This window comes from Camponotus floridanus, unplaced genomic scaffold (genome assembly GCF_003227725.1).
Source record: "Camponotus floridanus strain SB8 unplaced genomic scaffold, Cflo_v7.5 scaffold245, whole genome shotgun sequence".
NCBI lineage: Eukaryota > Metazoa > Arthropoda > Insecta > Hymenoptera > Formicidae > Camponotus > Camponotus floridanus.
The window spans coordinates 72677-100511 of record NW_020229376.1 but is presented as its reverse complement, the minus strand read 5'-3'; the positions used below and the strand labels follow the sequence as shown (position 1 = coordinate 100511).

The 27835-nt window shown below is 39.4% G+C and overlaps 1 protein-coding gene across 1 annotated transcript; it reads right to left on the bottom strand.

The window, feature by feature from the left end:
- Positions 1 to 518: 518 nt before the first annotated feature.
- On the bottom strand, positions 519 to 14675 carry LOC105254387. The gene is made up of 4 exons (XM_025409153.1): positions 10325 to 14675; positions 9681 to 10118; positions 675 to 1063; positions 519 to 605 (listed from the first exon to the last, which is right to left on the bottom strand). Exons 1-4 carry the CDS (start codon positions 14673 to 14675, stop codon positions 519 to 521), a joined length of 5265 nt encoding a protein of 1754 aa, XP_025264938.1.
- Between the last annotated feature and the right edge of the window lie 13160 nt (positions 14676 to 27835).

Here is a 27835-nt window from a genome sequence, read left to right as displayed (position 1 = left end):
GCGTTAACGCGGGACAAGGACGACGTATAGGTGGGAGAAGGACGACGCAAAGGTAAGTGAGCAACGAGTATATTCTAAGCGAAAGAGAGAAAACGATAATATCGAGAATAACAACGCGTGCGAGAGAGAACAATAGCATAAGAACAACGCGAGTGAGAGAGAACGCATATGAAAGAGAGAACGATAGCGCCAAGACGACGTGTACAAGAAAGAGAACGATAATATCGCGAGACTTACAACTAACGAGTATGATAGAGATAGCGATACTTAAAACTAGCGCGAAAGAGACGCAAGAGAGATGCAAGGATGGGAACGCATGGAGAGGTGCATAAATAATTAGATTTTTTTTACATCAAAATATAAAATATAAATTTATTAAAAATGTGTGTATTTTATACAATTTGTGTGTGTGTGTGTGTGTGCTTAAATTATGATTAATAATAATAATATAATAACAAAATATAAAATATATTATAATAAAATAATTTGGTGGTGCGGGGGTGGGGGTCAGGGGATGGTCATTCCTGGAAGACTAGGGGCGATGTGTCGGGCTGAGAGACTTCCGCTCCTGGTCCTCTCGTCGACCATTCATATACTCTCATAAACTCTGAAATTAAACAAAATAATTGTAAATGTTTTAAATTTATTACACATTATTACAAAAATATTTTTACCTTCAAATCTTCAAAGTCTTGCAGTAGCCTATTCTCATGCTCAGCTTCTTCGAGTTTTTTTATGTCTTCATATAATTCAAGTTGTTCAAGTTCTGCACGTAATCTATTTCCATAACATTTTACTGCAGTGTGATTAGGATCTTCTTCTCTATACCTGCACCAACTTGTGCTACAATTGTCAACCGAGTTCACCCAATAATTTCGAGATTTGAAAAATCCTGTCAATGAAATTATGCGGGGATTTTTCATGCCGAGCTCTCGACTTCTTATAAATTGCACAACTGAAGTTTCCAGATTCTTCTTCAAAAGTTGTTCCCGCTTATACTTAAGTAATTCTTCAACACTAGTTTTCGCTCTCCTCTCTCTCTCAATCTCAATTGTTTCCGCCTCTGAAGCAATCCAATCATCCATATCTTCATTGTCAAAGATAGAAACGTTTTCTTCAGCCATAATAAGAGATCAACGAAACACACAAGACTAACGAAACGCAAAGAACAACGTAATAATATTCTAATGCCGCAGACTCCTCTTCATTATATATCTTTTTAATATCTCGCGTCTCATTCCAATTAGAGCATCGCGTCTCATCTACCTCAGCATTTCTCTACATCTTTGGCGGAGCGTGTTGAGAAAAATTGTCGACTATTCTTATTCATATGGAAGGAAAGAAATAAAATCATAGATTGAATAAAAATAATTATTTATTGCACGCATCGTAAAGAATATTATTTACAGCACATGTTTATAATTCGCAATCGATCAATGATTCGCTGTCAAAGACATCACTCTCACGTATCGTTTTTACAGCATCGCATACAATAGTACTATTATTATGTTGTAATACAGTTTCAAATTGTTTAAATTTTTCATTTACGAGATACGTATCCTCGCATAACCAATTGTGCATATGATCGATACAATTTTCAAAATTAAATAAATGTAATAACGTTTCTGGTTTCATGTACAAAGAATTTCCGCATAATGTGAGTTTTACAATTTTCGATTGATGCATTTCAATCGTTAAATCTCCAATTCTTAATGGGGGAGCAGTCGATTGTAGAAATTGTTCAACGTCTGCTTGCTTTCGCATCAACAAATTCCACGTCGAAAAGGGTAACACTATTTGATTGCCTCGATTATCGCCGAGAATCAGCTCCACGTACGATACAGCTCCAACGCTTATTCCAATGTCCAAATACTTTTACGACGTCGGGGTTAGAGCGTACCATCTTCCAAATATGCGAGCCGCACGACGAGGCTGAATACTATAAAAATATAAATAATTAGACAACAATATTAAAAATCAATAAGTAAAAAATTTTTTAAACGATTTAAACTTACGTGTCGCATTTCTGCTTCTTACACGGTGGAGTTTCACCGTTTTGAATCGGAACGTAGAAATTCATATTTCTTCAGCGATGAACCTTTCACACGCGCGACTGATGCAATACTACAATCGTATTAGAATCGTATTAGAATATCAATTCAAATAGTATCGTAAATTGTGATGTAGAGGGGATTATTGCTGACGCAACATTTTAATTTCCTCCAAAATTTTGTCGCGCCGATGTACAGCTGCGATGACATCATCATCTTCGGAACAAAGATTTAGCTGAAATTGCTAAAATCAAGCGCCGATGTACGGCTGCTCCTGATACAACCACGTCAAAATTATTCAAATGTACGTGACAAAACGGCAAATTTTCAAGGTTAAGATCTGCATCGAAACTAAGATTTAGCTGAATTTGCAAAAATCGAGCGCCGATGTACGGCTGCGCCTGATGCAATCACGTTAAAATATTCAAATGCACGTGACAAATAGCGAAAAAATAACCGCCAAGGTTAAAACATGCATCATCCCCAGACAAAGATTTAGCTAAAAGCGCTAAAATCGAGCACCGATGTACGGCTGCCCCTGATGCAATCACGTTAGATTTTTCAAATGTACGTGACAAAACGTGAAATTATCAAGGTCAAATTGCACACGGTACTACGGGGAATTTTTTGTAAGTTGAAATCGTTCTAGAATGTTCGATGATAAAACAATGCATGAGACGATATATAAATCATGATAGAGAGACGCACCCCACCAGTAGCTAAAGTGCATCAGACCTATCATTAGAAACGCTAAATTTTGCAAGTGTTACAATATGGAGGAGCAAATTTTGCGAGAACAATCCGCTTTGCTTGATTCGTTGGAAAACTACATTGTGTGGGAGCAACGATGCGACGAGTACACCGAGTCGCTGGAAGAGTAAAGTCGAATCAAACGGCCGCGATTATCGATCGGAAATCGACAATCACTGATTGCTCTGATCGCGCGCATCGAAGGTTTGAAAAATTCGGTACATGGACGTTTCATACACGCGGGTGCCGGATGTAGTGCGCGTCAAAATGCACTTGTGTGGCGCGAAATTGATACGGCGTTCGAGAGTCGCGTATCGACTGGTGCGGTGATAAACTATAATCACATCGAACCGCGCCAATTTCTCGATGACGCTAAAGACATTGTCTTGGAACATGTGCAGGACGCTTTAAAAAAAACACAGCAGTGTAAAAGTGAATACTATATTCAATGGTGAATTTGTGTCGGGTGATAAACACGCGAATAAAAGTGTGAATACGAGAAACTATGAACTCTTTCGCACATCTGATTTACGCGAGTGGTACGAACAGCGCGTTATCGAGTCCACCCTAGCGTCTCTGGAAGAGTTTCAGGAACGCGATAGCGGGTGGGCTTTTTGTCGCGAATACTGAACTTGACTGTAAATATTAACAAGTACAATCCCATGCGCGCGGGATGTCACATCAAGTTACCGCAGGAGATTATGATGAAGAGAGCGGTGGTTAACGTGCAATCAAAGGACAATGCGTGTTTCGCGTGGGCAGTGGTCGCCGCTCTGTATCCCGCTGAAAGGAATGCGGAACGGGAATCATCATACCAGCATTACGCGACAGTGCCGAATCTCCGGGACATTGAGTTTCCAATGACTGTGAATCAGATTAAAAAATTTGAACATACAAATGACATTTCAATCAATGTGTACGGCATCGAAGACAAAAACATTGTCCCGATACGTCTTTCGGACCAGAAGCGGGACAAGCATGTAAACCTGCTGTACATTGAAGATGACAACAGCGTGGGACATTTCGCTTGGATCAAGAATTTATCCCGGCTCGTGAGCTCGCAACTGAGCAAACATAAGACTCAAAAATATATCTGCGATCGGTAAGTTTATTTTATATTATTTGAAAAATTATAATTTATATAAAAAATCTTATGATAAAAAAATTTTTTATTTCTTTTACAGATGTCTACATTATTTTCTTTCGGACGCCAAGTTGCAGTCCCATACGGTCGACTGCGGAAAGCTAAACGACTGCGCTGTCCGATTGCCGAGCGACAAGGACAAGTGGCTCGAGTTCAGCAACCCCAATCGGAAGGAGCGGCTTCCATTTGTGGTCTACGCCGACTTGGAATGTGTCCTGACCAAGACGAAAGAAGAAAAATTATATCAACGCCATCGGGTATTTAGTTTAGCTTATTATGTACATTGTTCGTACGATGACTCATTATCAGCGTATCATTCGCGTCGTAGCGTTGATTGTATAGCATGGTTCGCCGAAGACCTTAAAAATTTGGCGTTACATGTAAAAAATATTTTAAAAACAAATGTCCCCATGGTAAATTTAACGTCCGAAGAGTGGGAGAAATTCCATAACGCCACTCGTTGTCACATATGCGAAAAACCGTTCGCGCAAGACGATACACGCGTTCGCGATCATTGCCATCTGACCGGGCGGTACAGAGGTCCTGCACACTCAAATTGTAATCTAAATTATAAAGATTTTTTTTGCATTCCGATAGTGTTTCACAATTTATCCGGTTACGATTCTCATTTTATTATCGAGGAAATAGCTACAGCGTTCGAAGGGAAAATCGAGTTATTACCGATAACCAAGGAAAAATATATTTCGTTTACCAAAAGTGTTGATTTTAAAGAAGAATCAAAAAATCAAATAAAATTACGTTTCATTGATTCATACAAATTTCTCGCATCAAGTCTCGATAAATTGGCATCATTTTTGGACAAAGATAAACTCAAAATTTTAAAATCGGAATTTCAAAATTTATCTACCGAAAATTTCAATTTGTTAACGCGAAAAGGTGTATTTCCGTACGAATACATCGATTCCATCGACAGGTTGCATGATACGTGTTTACCACCGCGCGAATCGTTTTACAGTTCCTTGACCGGTGAAACTGTATCCGAGAGCGATTACGCGCACGACGAGAACGTCTGGACGCAATTCTCCATTCGGACGCTAGATGAATATAGCGACTTGTACCTCAAAATTGATGTCTTGTTATTAGCCGACATTTTCGAAAACTTTCGAGATAAATGTATCGAAAGTTACGGACTCGACCCCGCGTATTATTATACTCTCCCCGGATACACGTGGGACGCCATGTTGAAGCATACAAAAATCACGTTTGAGTTGCTTACAGACATCGACATGGTTATGTTTATCGAACGTGGTATACGCGGTGGTCTGAGCCAATGTTCGGGTAAATACGCTCGCGCTAATAACAAGTACATGGAGTCGTACGATCCATCGAAACCATCATCGTACTTAATGTACTTTGATGTAAATAATTTGTACGAATGGGCAATGTGTCAACCGCTGCCCTATGCTGATTTTCGATGGGTCGACGATGTGTCAAATTTTGACGTATCATCCATCGCGCTAGATTCGCCTACGGGCTATATCCTCGAAGTGGACCTCGAGTACCCGCAACATCTTCACGATGCGCACACTGACCTACCGTTTTGCCCGACACGTGACAAACCACCTGGCAAGCGGGAATTCAAGCTGCTTGCAACGTTATACGATAAGAAGCGTCACGTGATACACTACCGCAACCTGCAGCAGTGTACGCGGCACGGCCTTCGTGTAACAAAAATACATCGAATTTTACAGTTTTCACAATCTCCCTGGCTTCAAAATTATATAGAATTAAATACACATTTCAGAACATTGGCTAAAAGTGATTTCGAAAAAAATTTATATAAATTAATGAATAATGCGGTGTTTGGTAAAACGATGGAAAATGTGCGCAATCGTGTCGATGTAAAATTATTAAAAGTGGGACGGACGATACGGCGCAGAGGCGATGATCGCGAAACCAAATTTCCACAGCAGAAGCGTTTTTTCGGAAAACTTAATCGCTGTGGAATTGCGTAAACTCGAGGTGAAATTCTACAAGCCGATTTACGTGGGTATGTGCATCCTCGACATATCCAAGACATGTTTGTAAAAAAAATTTCATCATGAGTATATGACACCAATGTATCGCGACAAATGTCGGGTAATGTATACCGATACGGACAGTCTCATATATTACATCGAGGTGTGTGAATGTGTATGAGAATATGAAGCGTGACATTGTTAGATTCGATACGAGCGATTATGCGGTGGACAATGCATACGGTATACCGCTTCTAAATAAAAAGGTGCCGGGTCTGATGAAGGACGAAAATAACGGTGCCATAATGACCGAATTCATCGGGCTCAGAGCAAAGATGTACGCCTTACGAGTGAATGGGAAAAAGGATACGAAGAAAGTCAAAGGTGTCAAAAGCAGCGTTGTCGCGAGAACGATAACGTTTGACGATTACACGCGGTGCTTGAATTAAGAGATTGAAATGACGCGTCCGCAGTCGTGTATACGATCTAAATTACACCAAGTATACACGATTCGCGAGACGAAAATTGCTCTGTGTCCGTACGACGACAAGCGGTATATCGTACCCGATACCACCGATACGCTACCGTGGGGACATTATCAGATACCGTTGTAAATAAATGTATATATTTTATTTATTGTATATTTTGTACATAATCATGTATATATTTTGTACATGTTATATTATATATTTTTATATTTATATATATTTTATATACGCATATTTTAAATGTTTACAACACATTATTTTTATGGATCCAAGAGTTGTATGATTTATCCATTCCCAATCATTTCACGTAAACCTCATCACCCTTTTTTTGTAAAATTTTTTCCACGAGATATACGTCGGGATTGGCGACGCGTTGTAACTCGTATTCGTAGAATCCTCCAGCGACGGGATTTCCCCGCGAATCTTCAAGTATGAATGTCGCGGGATTAGTTTTCTGCACCTCGATAATCTTAAAAACTTCGGTCGTCCAATTTGGTGTGAAACCTTTTTCAAAGATGGTCTTGTATTTGCTCACGCGTACCGAATCGCCTACTTTAAATTTTGCAGGAGCCGCAATTTTTACGTTGCTATTCACCGTATTTAAAAGTTTTTCGGCGATCGTCGGAGTGACGTCGACAGGTCTCATACCGATGGTGCGATGTTTTCGCGTATTGTACTCTGCAACGAGTCGAGATAGTTCGTCGATCCATTTATAATTTCCATTCAACGTAAACATTTTCCACATATTGTTTTTTAAAGTACGATTGAATCGTTCCACGACTGAGGCTTTCATAACGGAATATGTCGAGTAATGATTAATGTTGTGTTTCTTCATGAGTTTCTGCACACTCGAGTTGTAAAATTCTTTTCCTCTATCGGTTTGAAAATTTTTCGGACATCTTTATCGTCTCCAATACAACGTCTACAATCTTTGCGATCGTTTCGGACATTTCGTTTCCGCTCTTACTCTTGAGCGGTACGGCCCACGCATACTTGCTCAACACATCGATAACCGTGAGTATGTATTTATGACCCTTGTTGAGTCGAGAGTACGAACGCATGTCCACCACGTCCGCCTGCCACAGATCATCGTATCCGCGTACAATGACGCGTCTTCGTGGAAAATTTCTTCTCGTCGGAGCATGTAATTCCTCGACTAGTTGCCGCTTTTCGGAGGTGTTTTTGTTCTCTCGTACGTTTGATCGAGGCATAATTAATATGCGATATTAGTATATCTCGCTTACTGTGTCGAGTCAGATGTTGCATATCTCAACACATTCTTTATCTCATCCATCATTAATCGCAGCGCCTGCACGTTTGTTTCGAGCGCGATAATTTTTTGCTCAATTTCTTCCTGTCGATCTCTCAAAAGTTTATCCACGTATCGTTTGTTGACGACGTCGGTATCAGCTTCCGGTTGCGCTACGCGTTGAATCTTGCGCGACCTTGCGTCAAAGCCGGTAGTAGTTTGGCAGAGAGCGTTATCGCGAACGTAATTTCTCAATAATCCATTCCATTCGTAGTACAAATTATTCGACGTTTCCAATGATAATCCGAATTTATTAATCGACATTTCGGTACCGAGAACATTGACCGAATGACACGTATCGCCGATGCATAGTTTAATTTATAATAATGCCGGCCTCGCGAAGTTCTTTGATAATTGACAAGATTTCATTGTCGTGAGCATTGTTGCCGGCTCGACGCGAGGTGTCCAGCAATCGCAAACGATCCACCAATTCGTTGGGATCGTTCCAATGCACGTAATCGATCATGTTGTCGCTGAGCGTCATGGTGCGCGGCGCGTCTATACCTCTTCCCATCTTTCTATCGGGGAATAATGGTGCAATTATATATTTGTACTTGTACCCTTTATTAGTTTTAATAGGATTATTAACTTTGTTGTCACGTTTATGTGCATTTGTTATATTTAATATACTTTGATATGCAAATCGTCTCGAGTATATTTTTTATGATTGGGAAATTTTTTAAAAATCAAATCGTAGATACCTTCAGTTCCCTTATATTTTATTCCATCGATAATTATATTATCTTCCTTGTCTACATCGAAACATTTATCACCGAGCATCATTCCTTCGTTGGTAAATTTAACACCGTAGACGTAATCCATGCTCTTATTTTTATCAACACTCATAATATCTCCTATATATTTTTGCACCAGTGGACCTAAATGCTCTCGGAACGTTTTCTGACCTTCGGACGTTTCTAATTCGTGTCGGACCGATGTTATAAACGAATCGGGTGTGGTCTCGTAAATTTCTTCGACGGACGTGGATGGTATTGTTTGACGCGGTTGTACTTTTATCGGAGTAGAAACAGTAGCCATATTAGAAAATTGCTTCCTTCGCTTTGATCGATTCGGTGTCGAATATATTGGTGAATCGTTTATCGGCATTGTTTGAGGGGGCTTGTGCCGTAGCGTATGTGTACGCCTATTTTCTTTTCCTGGGAATATATTCTGAAGAATAGTACACCCGAATGTTACAGTACTCGATATTTATTCATAACTCTGCACAGCATACAAAACATGACTGACTTGTACAAAGGAACACACACTAGTACTACTAAACGAACGCCTGAGGCACTCAAGGCGTGAGGCAAACGAGGCGCGCGAAGCGCATGACGGGCACGCGAAGTACACGAGAAGGACATGTGAAGGATACGTGATGTGCAGGGGCGCAAGCTCAGTGTCGCCAAGGAGTACTCGCAGCTCGCGCATGGTCAAGAACGCAAAAAAAAACGCAAAAAGAAACACTGATATAAAGAAACATGCGTAGCGTGTACAAACCGTCGCCTTTGAAAGCCTTCGCTTTCAATGTAACGACATATAGAAATTTTTTTTTATATATAACGCAATACAAAATTTGCAGATAATGTAATTGGCATGAGAGAATAACTTATAACTAAAATTGTAAGCTTGAAACTAATTATAATAACTTCAAGCTAAATACGCACGCGGAATAAAATATAAAAACTTAAAATTAGAATTAAATCTCAAATGGAAGAGAACACAAACGTGTTATAGGGCGCTTATAGATGCCTTTAGCTGTGCGTACGGTGACGGTTCGAATAAGATTGTCATCACCGGGATGTACCTCTATTATTTTAGCAAGAGGCCAGGTTAACGGCGAGTTATTATCCTCTTTTAGGAGGACCATCTGTCCGACGTGCATTGGTTTCCCTTTAATTATCCATTTCCCTTTAATTATCCATTTATTTCGTTGTTGACAGTGATGTAGATATTCACGAGTCCATCTTTGCCAAAAATGTTGTCGTATTTGTTCGACATGTTGCCAGCGTGACAAGCGATTTATTGGCAGTTTTTCTATCGATGGTTCAGGATATGAAGTTAACGGACTTCCTATCAAAAAATGTCCTGGAGTTAATGATGTGAGATCTGATGGATCAGAGGACATAGGTGTAAGTGGTCGAGAATTTAAAATTGCTTCAACTTGGATGAGCAGAGTTTCTAATTCTTCATATCTTAAATGGGCTTCCTTGATTACTCGAATGAGATGACGCTTGGCTCCCTTAACAGCAGCTTCCCAAAGCCCACCATGATGAGGTGCTCTAGGCGGTATGCAATGCCAATTGATCCCTTTGATAGCCATATAATCGCTAATTTGTTGTTGATCCCTTTGCTCGTTAAACAATGCCGCCAATTTACTTAACTCTCGTTTGGCACCTATGAAATTTAGGCCATTATCAGAGTAAATGTCCGAAGGGTATCCTCTTCTGGAAATAAAACGCTTTAAAACATTGAGAAAAGCTTCAGTGGATAAGTCAACCGCTAATTCAATGTGAACAGCCGTTGTTACAAAACGAAAATTGCCATGTAACATTTCAATAGTTTAGCTGTCTTTCTTGATCCGTCTTTATAATAAAAAGGACCAGCGTAATCTACTCCACATTTTTCGAAAACTCGTTTAGGAACTGTGATTCTGTCCCTGGGAAGATTTCCCATGAGCGTTGAAGACGTTTTTGGAGAACTTCGAAAGCAAGTGATACACTTGCGTGTAATTTGTCGTACTACATCTCTGGCAGAGACAAGCCAGTAGCTTTGACGAACAGCAGACAAAGTGGCTTGCGGGCCTGCATGAAAATGTCTTTCATGCTCGTGAATTATAATGAGACGTGAGAATGGATGATGTCCTGGCAGTAATGCTGGATATTTGGCAGTGTATGGAAGGTAAGATAGCTTGAGCCGATCTCCGACTCGTAAAACTCCAGATTCGTCTACAAATGGATTTAGACGTATAATAGGACTACTCTTGTTCAGATCTTGTTGTTTTATGAGTAGTTCCAATTCCTTGGGAAAGTGTAATCTCTGGACCAATTTCACCAAAACTTGAGTAGCATGATTTATCTCATCGGGCGAAACACTGTTATTCGCACCAGGTTGTAGCGGATAACTTCTCGAAGGTTTGATCTTCCTCATTAAGTTGTTAAAAAATCGAAAGATGTACGCTACCACGCGAGTCAGCTTCAAGAAATTTGAGTATCGTTCAAATATGTCGAAAGGTTGTTTCGTTGCGATCGTGGTGATGGCAGTAGCCTTATATTCAGGAATCTCCTGTTTGTTTATGACAAAAGGAAATTGAGGCCAGCTCCCTTTGTCGAGATTTAGCCATGTAGGCCCTGACCACCAAAGTTGCGATTGAAGTAGCGATGTTGGAGTCACACCCCTTGAATAAAGATCTGCTGGATTGTCTTGACTGCTGACATGATGCCAGTGATGTGGAGTAGTTAATTGCTGGATCTCACCAACGCGATTAGCAACAAAAGTAGTCCAAGTTCGATTACATGATTGCAGCCAAGCTAATACTATAGTAGAGTCGGTCCATAAGTAAACCGAATCTATTTTGACAGTCAGGCATTTCAGTACCTTGTCGATGAGTTGTGCCAATAATAGCGCTGCGCATAATTCAAGCCGTGGAATAGATAAAGCCTTCAAGGGCGCTACTCGACCTTTCGAACAAAGTAATCTAGTAGAGTGTTTTCCATTGGCATCAGTGACACGCACATACACACATGCTCCATAAGCAATCTCGCTAGCATCCGCGAAACCATGTATTTCTAGCTTGACATAGTCATCCAATGCAATGACTCTTCGTGGTATAAATATATTTCTTAACATTGGTAACTCAGCTTCATAACGTTTCCATTTAGTATTCACATCTAAGGGCAAAGATTCATCCCAGTCAATCTTGAGGCGCCAAAGATCTTGCATAATGATTTTAGCGATGACTGTAGTAGGTCCAAGTAGCCCTAGAGGGTCAAAGATTAATGCAATTCTTGACAATATAGCTCTTTTAGATGGTGTCGACAATGGCGGCAAAGATGCGATATTTGAGAATTTGAAATGGTCTGTCTTCCAAACGAGACCTAATGTCCGCGTCTCGTCTTCTTTATCGCACGATAAAACAAATTCCTTTTGAGAATCTAGAAATTGATTGTCTCGAAGGGAGGGTTCATTAGAGGTCCACTTTCGCAATTTAAATCCTCCTTCTATTAGTAATTTAGACGTCTCTGACTTAATAACTGACGCTTCTTGTAATGTGTTTGCAGCAGTTACCAAATCGTCCACGTAAAAATCCCTTAAAGCGACTTTGGATCCCTTTGGGTATGCGATGGCATTGTCTTCGGCGAGTTTCCTAAGACATCGAATGGCTAAAAATGATGCGGCAGCGGTGCCATATGTAAGAGTGAGAAGCTCAAAAGTTCGAATTGGTTCGTTCATAGAGTCACGCCACAAAATGCGTTGAAGAGAGGTTTGATTGGGATCTACCAAAACTTGTCTGTACATTTTGGTGACGTCGGCAGTTAAGGTGCACTTGAAAGTGCGAAATCTTGTTAATATTGAGAATAGATCGTCCTGAATCGTAGGACCAACCATCATTGTATCATTTAATGAAATTCCGCTTGAGGATTTGCAGGAACCATCAAAAACAACTCTCAATTTAGTCGTGGTGCTCGTCTCTTTGTATACCGCGTGATGTGGTAAATAATAATTCTTGTGGGTTGATTCCAAATGAGAAGTAACTTCACGCATGTGGCCAAGCTGTAGATACTCTTGGATGAATAGCTTATATTCCACATGTAATTTCGGTGATTTTTTAAGACGGTTCTCAAAAACCTTAAAACGTTTTGTGGCTATTTCTTGGAAATCTCCAAGATTCACTAATTTATCTACTTTGATTGGTAGCTGAACTATGAATCGCCCTTCGTTATTACGCCTTACGGTATCCTGAAATAGACGTTCGCAGGCTTGTTCTTCTGGCGTAAGGAACGTAGATGACCCTAAATGATCAATTTCCCAAAAGCGGCTGAGCGCACGATTTAGATCTGTTGTTACAGCTAAACAATTAGAAGCTGAAGAGCTCGAGCTTGAAATATTGCTCGGAGTCGGACCAGATATAATCCATCCTAAAAGAGTTTTTTGTAGAATTGGCTGAGTTCTGGAAGATTTAATCTGACCTGCGCAAATAAGTTTCCAAAATAACTCTGCACCAATCAACATGTCGATATTAGACGGTATGTTAAAATTAAGATCGGCTAACTTTATGTGTTTAGGTATCGCTATGTCTTGTTTGGGTACAAGTGTTTGAGGCAATTGCTGAGTAATCTGCGGCAAAATTATACATTCTACCTTTTCGTTAAAGTTATTAAAACGTGACTGTATATGTACATTGATCATTTTTTTAGCTTGAATAGTTCCCTTCACTCCGGTAATAGCAATCTCGACGCATTGTTCCTTAATACGCAACTTATCAGCAAATTCTTGTGTTATAAAATTCATCTGAGATCCGCTATCTAATAACACGCGACAAGAATGTCTATCATTTTTATAATCGAATACATGTACGATAGCTGTAGATAGTATGATGTCCAACGAGTGATGTGCTGCTACGCATTGTGTGACAATTGGCTGAGTAGACGCCTTGCTTTGAGAAGTCGATTCGTTGGACGCCACATCATCAATAGAAACCTTGTTATCATTCACAGCATTCGGTAAATGTAACAATGTGTTGTGTTTTTTACTGCATTTACGACAAGCACCTGAATTGCAATCCTTAGCAAGATGTGAGTTAGTTCTTAAACAATTAATGCATAAATGAGCCTTCCTTACGACTGAAATTCTTTTTTCTATTGGTAGCTTAAGAAACGTTTCACAATAATATAAATAATGACCTTCTTTGCATTGTGGACAAGATACATTAGATGTAGCAAGATTTGAGACGGAAGGCCCTTTGGACTTAATGGATTTTGAATTATTAGTGGATTGATTAGTTGACAGCTTGCTAAAAATTGTTTCAAGCGCTTGACAACGCTTGGAAAGAAAATCAATTAGTGACTTCAAATTTGGAACGTCTTTGTCGGGCAAACTAGTTTCCCAAGCCTTACTCGTTGCTGGATCAAGTTTTGAGACGACAATATGAATGATTAAATCATCCCACGATTCTGTGGGTCTTTTCAAGGCTTTAAGTGCACATAAATGTTTTAAGATAGCATCTAGTAACTCGCGTAAACGACTGTGATTTTCTTTGATGAGTATCGGAGCGTCGAATATAGCTTGTACATGCTTATGGATTATCCAACGCTTATTATCAAACCGTTCCTTAACCGACGCCCATGCGTCATTGTAGTTGTCAGTGGTGGTCTCAATGGATTTTATAATTTCAGCTGCTTTATCCTTGAGTGAGGAGCGTAGATAATGGAATTTTTCAATCTCCGAGAGACCTTCATTGGCATGTATTAGTTTTTCAAATACATCCTGATATGAATACCAATCATCATAGGAACCTGTGAACACTGGAAGCTCGATTTTTGGCAATTTAATACGCGATTCCCTATGTGTAGAGGCGTGAGTATCACCTTGCGAACCATCCACATGTGATGTGGACGGTTGGGGATTATTTTTATCGAAATATTCGATGAGTGAATCACAACGCGAAATCATATTAAAATATATGGATTCGAAATGTGTTCTTTGCTGTTCTTGTTGAACGAGCAGCTCTTCCTTATTTTTGTTTGAAGAATCTGCATATTCGAGCATTTCTATTCGCGATTGCACGATTTCAAAATTATCCCATAATTCTGTCAATCTTCTTTTACGCTCATTAATATCGTGTCGTGAATTTTGATCTACGTCAAAACTATCTATAGCATTTTTATGTCGCGTTAAAGTTGCCTTAATGGTAGTTCGCTTGACTTTAGCTTCCGATAATGACATTAAATCCATGCTTATTAAATTCGCGTAACGATAGTTCGATATTCACAAAAAATGCAATATGGCTGCTTAACTAGTGAGAATGGATAAAAGAAGAAAATGAATGTGGAGATCCTACCTGAGGTAAATATTATGTCCACGCATACACAGCATTCGTCTCTTAGATAGAAAAACGAATGTGGAGATCGTACCTGAAGTAAAATATTATGTCCACGCATATACAGCATTCGTCTCTTAGATAGAAAAACAATCACCACGGACGGTAATCCGTGACTTTCGGAATTTTATGTATCCGGCTCGAAGGACCAATGTTTGAGGGGGCTTGTGCCGTAGCGTATGTGTACGCCTATTTTCTTTTCCTGGGAATATATTCTGAAGAATAGTACACCCGAATGTTACAGTACTCGATATTTATTCATAACTCTGCACAGCATACAAAACATGACTGACTTGTACAAAGGAACACACACTAGTACTACTAAACGAACGCCTGAGGCGCTCAAGGCGTGAGGCAAACGAGGCGCGCAAAGCGCATGACGGGCACGCGAAGTACATGAGAAGGACATGTGAAGGATACGTGATGTGCAGGGGCGCAAGCTCAGTGTCGCCAAGGAGTACTCGCAGCTCGCGCATGATCAAGAACACAAAAAAAAAAACGCAAAAAGAAACACTGAAATAAAGAAACATGCGTAGCGTGTACAGGCATATTTATCCGTGTTCGCTTTAGTCCTTGTTTGGACTCTTTTATTTTTTCCTCGTGCTTCTCTTCAAACGTCAAACTCAACGGTTCGATTTTCGACGCATCAGATTCCACAGTATTTTCAACAAGCTGTTTTAAAGGCTCAGTAATCGGTTTAAATTGCCTTTCCAATATGATATCTTCCTCCATTTTACCAGTTTTCAAAGCGCGATATTTTTTGCGAATTGATTCGCTCGTTTTTGCAATCTCTGTCGCAATCTTTTCACGATCGCCATTCATGATGCTCGATCGATGTGCCGATGATGACTGATCGCTTTACGGTATCGCGAAATCATTAAATCCCCTTCTATATCGTCCATTGATCAACGTACTATCTTTATCAATGACTACGAAGCCATATTTGCGTTGCCAACATTTCTGACACAATGCACGGAAATCGTCGTAAGACATATCGGTATTCACGTGATCGTTGTACACATGTTTCAAGTTTGTGCCGTCTTATTTAAACAGGATCAGCAGGTTCGCGTTGCCGCGTATAAGATGCTTAGGTATCTTGGCGTACGTCTGACAAAGATAGAAACAGTCAACGCTCGAGTGTCGACCCATTGCAAAGTACTCTCTTATCGTATCCTGCTTGTCGCATGCCACGTCATCAAAGATAAAGATGGAATTCGGAAGCGCCTCACTCGGTGGAATGACATCGCTGTTATTAGAGAATGTAAAGTAGCCGATTTCATCTATAGGTGCTAGTAAATTTTCCAAGTATTTGTATTTCGGCTGTTGAAGCGATTTCGAGTATACGTACACGTTCTCGAAACGTACACCGTGCGGACTTTCTATCAAACTAATCAACACGTTTGTCTTACCACAATTTGAAGGGCCGCAAACGATACCGCGTATAGTAGTCGGCAGCATGTTTCCATGCTTGCGTACTTTTTTCTCCGATATTAGTTTATCATCGAAATTTGATACTTTGATTACCCGCGCTTGTCGCACGAACCGCATGTTTTCTCTTTCGAATCAATTTTGCGAATGATCGCGAGGGGGAGACCTATTTATAGAAGTGTCTCGACTCGAAACCGGTCAGTATCAAAAATGTTTCTCCTTCTGTCGGATGACAGAGACATTCTCGGGCTTACCACCAAACAACTGCAGTATATCCCAAAGATTTTATTACTTCAAAATTTTGATGATTACGTGGAACGATTGTGGGACAAGCTTCCAGAATATATAAAGGCTGATCCGGAGGTTCGACAATATCGTTCGTGCATGCGACATTACAACCAGCCGTGGCAGCGAACGCACATTGACGGTCCACCACCGTTGATAAAAGATTGCTACGAATGTCAGCGAGAATTGTAAGAGGTAGCGGTCTCTTAAATCGTGCGATAAACGCGCTTCCCATCGAATTACATATTCCCGGTTATCAGTTTTGCGGGCCGGGAACTCGATTAGAGAAACGATTGGCTAGAGGTGATCGAGGCATCAATCCATTGGACGCGGCGTGTCGTGAACACGACATTGCTTACGCGCGAAGCAACGACCTTGACCAACGTCACATCGCTGATTGCATACTAGCTGCAAGAGCGCGAGAACGCATTACCGCGAGGGATTCGACTCTTGGTGAAAGAGCAGCCGCTACGACTGTTTGGGCGGCAATGAAAGCAAAGACAAAACTCGGCATGGGGATGAAAAAGCCATTGACAACAAAGAGGAGGAAGAAACGAATACTTCCAGTAGCGAAACGTGGTGGTATTTTACCACTTTTACCGTTGTTGGGAGTTGTCGGTTCATTGGCCGGCGGTGCGGCGGGAATCGCAAAGGCGGTAAACGATAGCAAGGCTGCGCAACGTCAGCTGGAAGAGATGCAGCGTCACAATCGCGCTATGGAAGGTCGCGGACTTTATCTCGCTCCGTACAAGCGTGGACAGGGATTCTCAACAAAGTCTAAGAGAAAAAAAAAACATCGAAAAAACATTAAAAATGCCTACGGGTGCGACAACTAACGTGCAATTGGAACAATTTGCGAAACGTATGCGTATACCTTTCTTTAGAGGTGTTTTCATGCGCAATAATTTACCGATAAGCGGTGTACGACGAAATGAGAGCGGTATCGTCAATTTGGATGACGTTGATGGTCCCGGTACTCATTGGGTAGCGTACGCAAAGAGAGACGATCGTGTCGTATATTTCGACAGTTTTGGAAATCTTCGACCACCCGAGGAACTTGTGCGATATTTCGGACGAGTGAAGATTGAATATAATTACACATCTTATCAAAGTTATAATCAGAGTATCTGTGGACAGTTGTGTTTAAAATTTCTTCAAACGATCAATTTAAAGCCTGACAATCCATCGTCATGACTCAGTATTCGTTCGACATGTCACTGACACTTACGTTGACTGGCAGAAGCAGCATTCTCGCTGTAAGCTATTTCCCCGCTATAGATTTGACTGATGTCGATTACGAGCTCGGATTAACGGATTTTGAAACTTATCACATGATTCCGAACGTAAATTTTTCGAATAATAAATTTTATTTTGGCAACGACGACAAGGAAATTATGATTCCCGAAGGATCGTACGAATTGCACGCCATAAATGATTATCTCAAACGCGCAATTTTGCGAGATGAACACCTTTCCAGAGATGGTGAAAACGATTATGATGAGAAATATCCAATAGCGCTCCGCGCCAATCACAGTACGCTAAAGAGTGAAATCAAATGCGACTACAGAATAAACTTTACCAAACCCGACAATGTAGGATCCTTGCTTGGATTCTCGTCGAATCGTATATTGCAACCTCGCAAGTGGTATGAATCAGACGAACCTGTTAATATTATAAACGTAAATATTATTCGTATAGAATGCAACGTGACTATTGGTGCGTACAGCAATGGCATGCGCGTACACACGATACATGAATTTTCACCGAGCGTACCGCCAGGATATAAGATATCGGAAACGCCGGCACAGATCATTTATCTGCCGATCGTTGTACGGAGCATTACGAATTTAACGATACGTATTGTGGATCAAAGAGGTCGATTTCTCGATTTTCGAGGAGAGGAAATTACCATAAGATTGCATATACGGCGGCGACAAACATAGTATGCTTGTACTGAACGAAACGGAGCACGTGAGAGACAATACTTTTACGCGGGACAATATCATTGCAGTAAGGCGAGCAGTATCGGGTGACAATAATAAGATTGTCGTTAAAAAGAAGCTGAGCGCGTTGAATCGTGAACTTTTGAAATCATTGGGATTCATCGTACGAAAAGAATGATTGATGTTTTGAATATAGGAGGTGAGCCAGTCTTTGATGATCGCATTGTCAAGATTGAGACTCATACGTACAATCCGTACGCCAATACGACGCTTGGATACAGCGACGAGATACGAATACTTATACAACATCAGGATTTATACACGTTACCATGCGAAAGCTTTCTTTACATCGAGGGAAGATTTAATGTGCGTAAAGCGAATGATGAAATGACGGTTGTATTGGGAAATAATTGCGTCGCAATCATGTTTGATGAGCTTCGATACGAACTCGACGGAGTAGAGATTGATCGCAACAGAAATGTTGGAATAACATCGACGCTCAAAAATTATGTCTCTCTAACGCACCAGAAAAGTATAAACTTGAAGAATGCATCGTGGGATTTGACGTACAACGGTGACAAAAATTATTTCAACTTTTGCGTGCCGCTCAACATGTTGCTGGGATTTTGCGAAGATTATAAACGCGTTGTGATTAACGCTCGTCACGAATTGATTTTGATACGTTCGCGCAACGATAATAATTGTCTATTCGGACATCCGTCGTCGGAAGCTGAGATTGAATTACTTAAGATACAGTGGCGTATGCCTCATGTAATATTGAACGAGATTAATAAATTATCAATGTTGCAAATGTTGGAAAGCGGACGATATTTGAACATGAGTTTCCGATTTTGGGATCAATACGAATTTCCTCTGTTACATAGCACGACCAAACATTCGTGGACCGTGAAAGCCGCCTCCCAGCTAGAGAAACCGCGATACGTGATCTTTGCACTGCAAACTGGTAAAAAGAATTCGGTGTCACAAGATGTTACATTGTTCGATAACTGCAAATTGACCAACGTTAAACTCTATTTAAACTCGGAATTTTATCCCTACGATGATTTAAATTTAGATTTTGAAAAAAATAGATTCGCCGTCCTATTCGACATGTACTCTCGTTTTCGCAAATCTTATTACGGATGCAATAATAGCACCGCGCTATTAACCATTCCAAAATTTCTACATTGCGGTCCTCTAGCGGTCATTGATTGCTCGCGACAAAACGAGTCTGTCAAAACTGCTACCGTGGATGTGAGAATAGAGTTTGAGTGCAGGGAAAATATACCTGCGAATACTACCGCCTATTGTCTCATCTTGCACGATCGGGTTGTCGAATATAATCCATTGACTAATGTAGTCCGCAAAATTACATAGGTCAGCAAATATCCCCTCCATTGCACATGAAGCAAAATATAAAAGATTGAGATGTTTGACGATTGACATCAGTCTGCGATCGGATCTTATCATTATGGCTGCGCCAACGTTTGTGGATCTGCAAGGATTTATCGTTGGGAAAAATTTTGTTGTGAAGGAAGCTGCGGTTTTGAGAAATGGATCCGTACTTTCTCATTACATTTTTACATGCCCGGTACCATGGTACATGCTCACAAAATCTGAGAGATGTCAGGTTTTATGGCTGATTAAAAACCACCATGGATTATCGTGGAATGATGGACACGTTTCATATTGGAATTCGAAACGTTTAATCACGACGGCGGTGATGGGTGCAACGGAGGAGGATGATGCATCACCTCTCGTGTACGTTAAAGGCCATGAAAAACGGCAATGGTTGGCTGATATACTGGACGATGATGCGAGAAACGATGTGATTATCGAAACTTTGGATGCAGACTATGAGGATGTAGCTTCTTTAAATAAGTTAGATGTTAAGAATACTATGCGTTGTGAAAATCATGTAAAAAATTGCGCTCTACAAAATGTATTTAAAATTTATAATTGGTGGTTGAAACATCATAATGATTATTCTTCGAATCCATATTTATAATAAATTGATGATGCGGTATATTTTTATCGTCTTTCTTATTCTCTCCTTTTTTCCTCATCCCTATCTATGCATGTGCGCAGTATCATGTTTCCATACGTGACACAGCTGCCACATATATTGTATTTCGATACTACATTGTAATACATTGAAATATTTGTTCGATAAATGAATATAATTTTTCGTTCAATTACCGTTCGATGACCGTTCAATTGCCGTTCATTCCCGTTCGAAGAGCGTTCATTTCCGTTCCAAGAGCGTTCAATTACCGTTCATTTCTGTTCGAAGACCGTTCGATGACCGTTTGACGAGCGTTCGATGACCGTTCACTTACCGTTCGAAGAGCGTTCAATTACCGTTCATTTCCGTTCGACGATGTGTGACAACCGTTCGTTTCCGTTCGATGACCGTTCAATTACCGTTCATTTCCGTTCGATGACCGTTCAATTACCATTCGACGAGCGTTCGAAGAGCGTTTGAAGAGCGTTCGAAGAGCGTTCAATTACCGTTCGACGAGCGTTCGAAGAGCGTTCGAAGAGCGTTCAATTACCGTTCGACGGTCGTTCATTTCCGTTCGATGACCGTTCGAAAAGCGTTCGAAGAGCGTTCAATTACCGTTCATTTCCGTTTGCTGACCGTTCAATTACCATTCATTTCCGTTTGATCAGTTGACGCATTACATTATATCGTGCTAATTTGCATGGGAAAGATGCATACTTTTGTCTTACGACGCGTTTTTGGCATGGTGATAATGCGACATCTCTACTATAAAACCTCGTGCCGAGACCTCATTGCCGCTTCATAAAGTTCTGACCAGTGCGTAAGTTAAAGTTAAAAAAACAATGGAATATATACACACATACACATTGCTGAGAATTGCGTGGGATGGAAGAGGCGATTTTTTGAATTATTTTGTACGCTATTAGTGAAGCTGGCCTTCCATTGGAACGTAAGTAGTGTTTTGTGATTATTTTATGAAAAATTGTGAAAAATTTTGTGAGTATTTTTAAATAAATATTTTTGTAATTTCAGGATGAAGTTGAAATACCTGGATTTGTTAACATAGAACAGAGGCAATGGGTGCGGACGATACGCCGGGCAAGGAGGAGCCACTTCTTGTACATGTGGGGCGACACCCCGGAGAGTCGCCAGGTTGAAGATATTTTTGACCTGCGGCGGCTCTTCGGGGAGGAAGAGGAAGAGGAGCTAGAGGAACGCGAAAGAGAAGAGGAAGAGCAGGAGGAAGAGCAGGAGGAAGAAGAAATTTGGGATTGGGAGGGAGAAGAGGTGTGGCAGGAAGCCTTATCTCGAGGATTTTAAGGTATGTATCCCTGTTTTACAATTTTTATATTAAATAAATTATTGAAAATTAATGAAATGTGTATCTTTTTTGTTACAGAAGCGGTCCCCCCTTAGCCCGACGCATCGTCCCCCATTTAATTTTTAATTTTTAATTTTATATTTTATTTTTATATTTTATATTTTATTTTATTATTATAATCTTAATTTTAAGTATACACACACACACACACACACACACAATTGTAAATACACATTTTTAATAAATTTTATATATATTTTAATTTAAAAACAATCTAATTATTTATGCGGCTCTCCATGCGTTCCCATCCTTGCGTCTCTCTTGCGCCTCTTTCGCGCTAGTTTTAAATATTGTTATCTTTATCATACTCGTTAGTTGTAAGTCTCGCGATATTATCGTTCTCTCTCGCACGCGCTAGTTGTAAGTCTTCGCGCTATCGTTCTCTCTTTCGCGCGCGCACTAATTGTAAGTCTCGCGATATTATCGTTCTCTCTCTCTTGTACACGTCGTCTTGACGCTATCGTTCTCTCTTTCATATGCGTTGTTATTCTCGATATTATCGTTCTCTCGCTTTCGCTTAGAATATACTTGTTGTTCACTTACCTTTGCGTCGTCCTTCTCCCACCTATACGTCGTCCTTGTCCCACGTTAACGCCATCCTTGTCGCACTCGTAGTACTGTCCTCTTCACATTTTGCACTGTCCTTTTCACACACGTAGCGCTGTCCTTCTCACACCATCGTCCATCGGTCGCGCCGCGGATCCCCCATCACCTCGCGGACCTCCTCGCCCATCGCTCGCGCCGCGGATCCCCCTTCACCGCGCGGACCCCCTCGTCCATCGCTCACGCCGCGGATCCCCCTTCACTGCGCGGACCCCCTCATCCATCGCTCGCGCCGCGGATCCCCCTTCCCCGCGGGTGACGTCACCCACCGCGCGCCGCGGTTCCTCCTTCCCCGCGCGTGACGTCACTCCCCACGCACCGCGGTTCCTCTCGCGCCTCACCCCTCCTGAGAGGACCTGAGTTAGAACCCCCTTACTCCTATTACTTTGCCGATAACCAAGGAAAAATATATTTCGTTTATTAAAAGTGTTGATTTTAAAGAAGAATCAAAAAATCAAATAAAATTACGTTTCATCGATTCATACAAATTTCTCGAATCGAGTCTCGATAAATTGGCATCATTTTTGAACAAAGATAAACTCAAAATTTTAAAATCGGAATTTCAAAATTTATTTACGGAAAATTTCAATTTGTTAACGCGAAAAGGTGTATTTCCGTACGAATACATCGATTCCGTTGACAGGTTGCAAGATACGTGTTTACCATCGCGCGAATCGTTTTACAGTTCCTTGACCGGTGAAACTGTATCCGAGAGCGATTACGCGCACGCCGAGAACGTCTGGACGCGATTCTCCATTCGGACGCTAGGCGAATATAGCGACTTGTACCTCAAAATTGATGTCTTGTTATTAGCCGACATTTTCGAAAACTTTCGAGATAAAATTTGTAGAAGCTTAATATCGCTAGTCGAATTTTCAAAGGTTAAAAGAAATTGTGTAGTCGACCAAACTAGCCAGAAATATAATTTATTCAATACGACGTTTCGACCATATGGTTGTGGTCCTTATCAAGTATACACTGAAATAGATATATAAGTTGCAAAAAATTATTATTATTTACATCTAATTTTCGGTTTTGAACCGTAATACGCACAATTAATTTAGTTTCAACGTGAGATATTTTAAATATACATACAAAATTAGCCGAAGTAGTAGTAATCAGAGTGTCGGCATAGATAATAATCTTGTGCAAGCACAAGTCACATTTGCAAAACTTTATTTTGAAATTTCAATTTTAAGAACAATGAGTCCGTGTGGGACCTCGTCAAAGACTAAACGCGATCATAAGTAAAACGGAATTACATGACCTTTATTATTTTGTCATAAATGTTGTTTAAATTTTCTGTGTCTTTTTGTAAGTTGATTAGGTTATCACATCTCTTTATGAAAAACATCTCAGCAATTTCTCTTTTACGAACATACTTTTCGTTGTGTAGGATGTTCGGTTTTAACCAATCAAATTCATGACCAGATTCTAATCTATGCTTGCTAATTACTGAATGATTAGTTTCATGTAATTTTATGTTGTTACAGTGTTCTTTTATTCGCGTATAGTGAATTCACTTATGAGACTGAAGTTGACTCATCCATTAGCTTTTTGAATGTAAAAATTATTTGGTCCGATAATAGACTTATCACAAATTGGTTCCGGAAACCTACATGGTCAGGGAGGTATATAAACTATCATTCGAACCACCCACTAAAGTATAAGATTAATACTATTTACAATTTAGTTGACCACGCGATCTTATTATCTAATGACTGCTTTAAACAAGACAACATAAAGCTAGTTTCTGACACGTTAATAAAAAACGGCTTTCCGGAACATTTTATATATAAACACATTAAAAAAAGACTCAATTTTCTAAATAATCGTGACCATAATGCTACAACTGATGTGAATCTTACTCGTTCGGACATGACTCGGTTTATCACAATACCATATGTTGAAAATGTTAGTCAAGATTTATACCGTCTCTTACGTAATAGAGGCTTTAAGGTCGTGTATAAGATAACCAAAAAACTAAATAATTTAATTACACGAGGTAAAGATCGCTTACACGATAATGACAAAACAGGCGTGGTATACAAGTTAAATTGCAAAGATTGCAATTTAGCATATATCGGACAAACAAAAAGACATTTACGTACGCGAATAAAAGAACACTGTAACAACATAAAATTACATAAAACTAATCATTCAGTAATTAGCAAGCATAGATTAGAATCAGGTCATGAATTTGATTGGTTAAAACCGAACATCCTACACAACGAAAAGTATGTTCGTAAAAGAGAAATTGCTGAGATGTTTTTCATAAAGAGATATGATAACCTAATCAACTTACAAAAAGACACAGAAAATTTAAACAATATTTATGACAAAATAATAAAGGTCATGTAATTCCGTTTTACTTATGATCGCGTTTAGTCTTTGACGAGGTCCCACACGGACTCATTGTTCTTAAAATTGAAATTTCAAAATAAAGTTTTGCAAATGTGACTTGTGCTTGCACAAGATTATTATCTATGCCGACACTCTGATTACTACTACTTCGGCTAATTTTGTATGTATATTTAAAATATCTCACGTTGAAACTAAATTAATTGTGCGTATTACGGTTCAAACCGAAAATTAGATGTAAATAATAATAATTTTTTGCAACTTATATATCTATTTCAGTGTATACTTGATAAGGACCACAACCATATGGTCGAAACGTCGTATTGAATAAATTATATTTCTGGCTAGTTTGGTCGACTACACAATTTCTTTTAACCTTTTCGAGATAAATGTATCGAAAGTTACGGACTCGACCCCGCATATTACTATACTCTCCCCGGATATACCTGGGACGGAAAACGAACGACCGTCGAACGGAAACGGACGCTCGTTGAACAGTCATCGAACGGTAATGAATGACCGTTGAACGGAAATTACACAGCGATATCACCAGATTTGACACGAGCGATTATGCGATGGACAATGCGTACGATATACCGCTTGTAAATAAAAAAGTGCCGGATCCGATGAATTCGGTCATTATTGCACCGTTATTTTTATCCTTTTTCGGAGTACAATATGCGAAAACATCGCACCATCGGTATGAGACCTGTCGACGTTACTCCAGCGATCGCCGAAAAACATTTAAATACGGTGTACAGCAACGTAAAAATTGTGGCTGCGGCAAAATTTAAAGTAGGCGATTCGGTACGCGTAAGCAAATACAAGACCATCTTTGAAAAAGGTTTCACACCAAATTGGACGACCGAAATTTTTAAGATTATTGAGGTGCAGAAAAATATCCCGCGACATTCATACTCGAAGATTCGCGGGGAAATCCCGTCGCTGAAGGATTCTACGAATACGAGTTACAACGCGTCGCCAATCTCGACGTATATCTCGTGGAAAAAATTTTACAAAAAAAGGGTGACGAGGTTTACGTGAAATGGTTGGGAATGGATAAATCATACAACTCTTGGATTCATAAAAATAATGTATTGTAAACATTTATTGAAACATAAAATATGCGTATAAAATATATAAAATTTATTAAAATATAAATATATAAATATAAGAATATATAATATAAAATGTACAAAATATATACATGGTTATGTACAAAATATATATACAAATATATATATACAATATAAATATATACAATTAATAAACGAAATATACATTTATTTACAGCGGTATCCGATAATGTCCCCACGGTAGCGTATCGGTGGTATCGGGATATACCGCTTGTTGTCGTACGGACTCAGAGCAATTTTCGTCTCACGAATCGTGTATACTTGGTGTAATTTAGATCGTATACACGACTGTTGACGCGTCATTTCAATCTTTTCGTTCAAGCACCGCGTGTAATCGTGAAACGTTATCGTTCTCGCGACAACGTTGCTCTTGACGCCTTTAACTTTCTTTGTATCCTTTTTTCCATTCACTCGTAACGCGTACATCTTTGCTCTGAGCCCAATGAATTCAGTCATTATGACACCGTTGTTTTCGTCCTTCATCAGACCCGGTACCTTTTTATTTACAAGCGGTATACCGTATGCATTGTCCACCGCATAATCGCTCGTGTCGAATCTAGCGATGTCGCGCTTCATATTCTCATACACATCTGCGCACTCGATATGATATATGAGACTGTCCGTATCGGTATACATTACTCGACATTTGTCGCGATACATTGGCGCCATATACTCGTGATGAAATTCGTACAAACATGTCTTGGATATGTCGAGGATGCACATACCCACGTAAATCGGTTTGTAGAATTTCACCTCGAGTTTACGCAATTCCACAGCGATTAAGTTTTCCGAAAAAACACTTCTGCTGTGGAAATTTGGTTTCGCGATCATCGCCTCCGCGCCGTACCGACCGTCCCACTTTGTTAATAATTTTACATCGACACGATTGCGCACATTTTCCATCGTTTTACCAAACACAGCATTATTCATTAATTTGTATAAATTTTTTTCGAAATCATTTTTAGCCAATGTTCTGAAATGTGTATTTAATTCTATGTAATTTTGAAGCCAGGGAGATTGTGAAAACTGTAAAATTCTGTGCATTTTTGTTACACGAAGGCCGTGCCGCGTACACTGCTGCAGGTTGCGGTAGTGTATCACATAACGCTTCTTATCGTATAACGTTGCAAGCAGCTTGAATTCTCGCTTGCCAGGTGGTCGCGCGTCGGACAAAACGGTAGATCAGTAGTGATGGATTCAAGATAAGACAAGACAAGAATCAGATATTCTTGTCTTGTCTTAATTCTTTTCAATCAAGAATTATTATGTCTTGATCTCGACAGGTAATTTCTTGTCTTGATTCTTGATTCTTGCAAGATTCTTGATACTTTTATAATATTTATAGATATTTATTTAGAACATCTTGATTTTATTATTTTTGAAAATTTTTATAAAAATTATCGAAAAAATATGTTTTTGACAGAATTGGTATTATATGTATATATAGCAATATTATTCTATTTATTTCTTTACAATATTATTACTTATTTATTATTATTTGAACATTATTATATACAAAAAAGAATGATATAATATAAGCTCTAAAAATTTACCTTTTAAAAAAATACAAAAATAGACATTAAATATATGCGCGCCAGTTGGAAAAGGCTTATAGTTATTTAGAAATAAATGTTATTTTAAATCATAAAATATTATTTTATAAATTATTTTAATATTGTGTAAAATGAAGTCTACAAAAGTAATATCAAAAAATTGTACTAAGCAAAAATAAAAATATTTTAATGAAAAAAAATATATAAAATAATTATAGAAAAATCTAATTAAAAAAGACCAAATACTAAACATAAAAACATAAAATTAAAAATTAATAGAAAAATTAAAAGTCAAAAATTAATACAAAAAATTTAAAGTT

Bases quoted from the DNA above. Each gene is read 5' to 3' on its own strand.
- LOC105254387 (XM_025409153.1), bottom strand. From the start codon at position 14,675: ATGGATTTAATGTCATTATCGGAAGCTAAAGTCAAGCGAACTACCATT. The intron at 10,119-10,324 runs GTCCTTTTTATT...TAAATTTCATAG, and splicing joins ATGTGGAGTAGATTACGCTG to GTGCCAAACGAGAGTTAAGT. The intron at 1,064-9,680 runs GTGAATATCTAC...GGATTGCTTCAG, and splicing joins TTTTTGGCAAAGATGGACTC to AGGCGGAAACAATTGAGATT.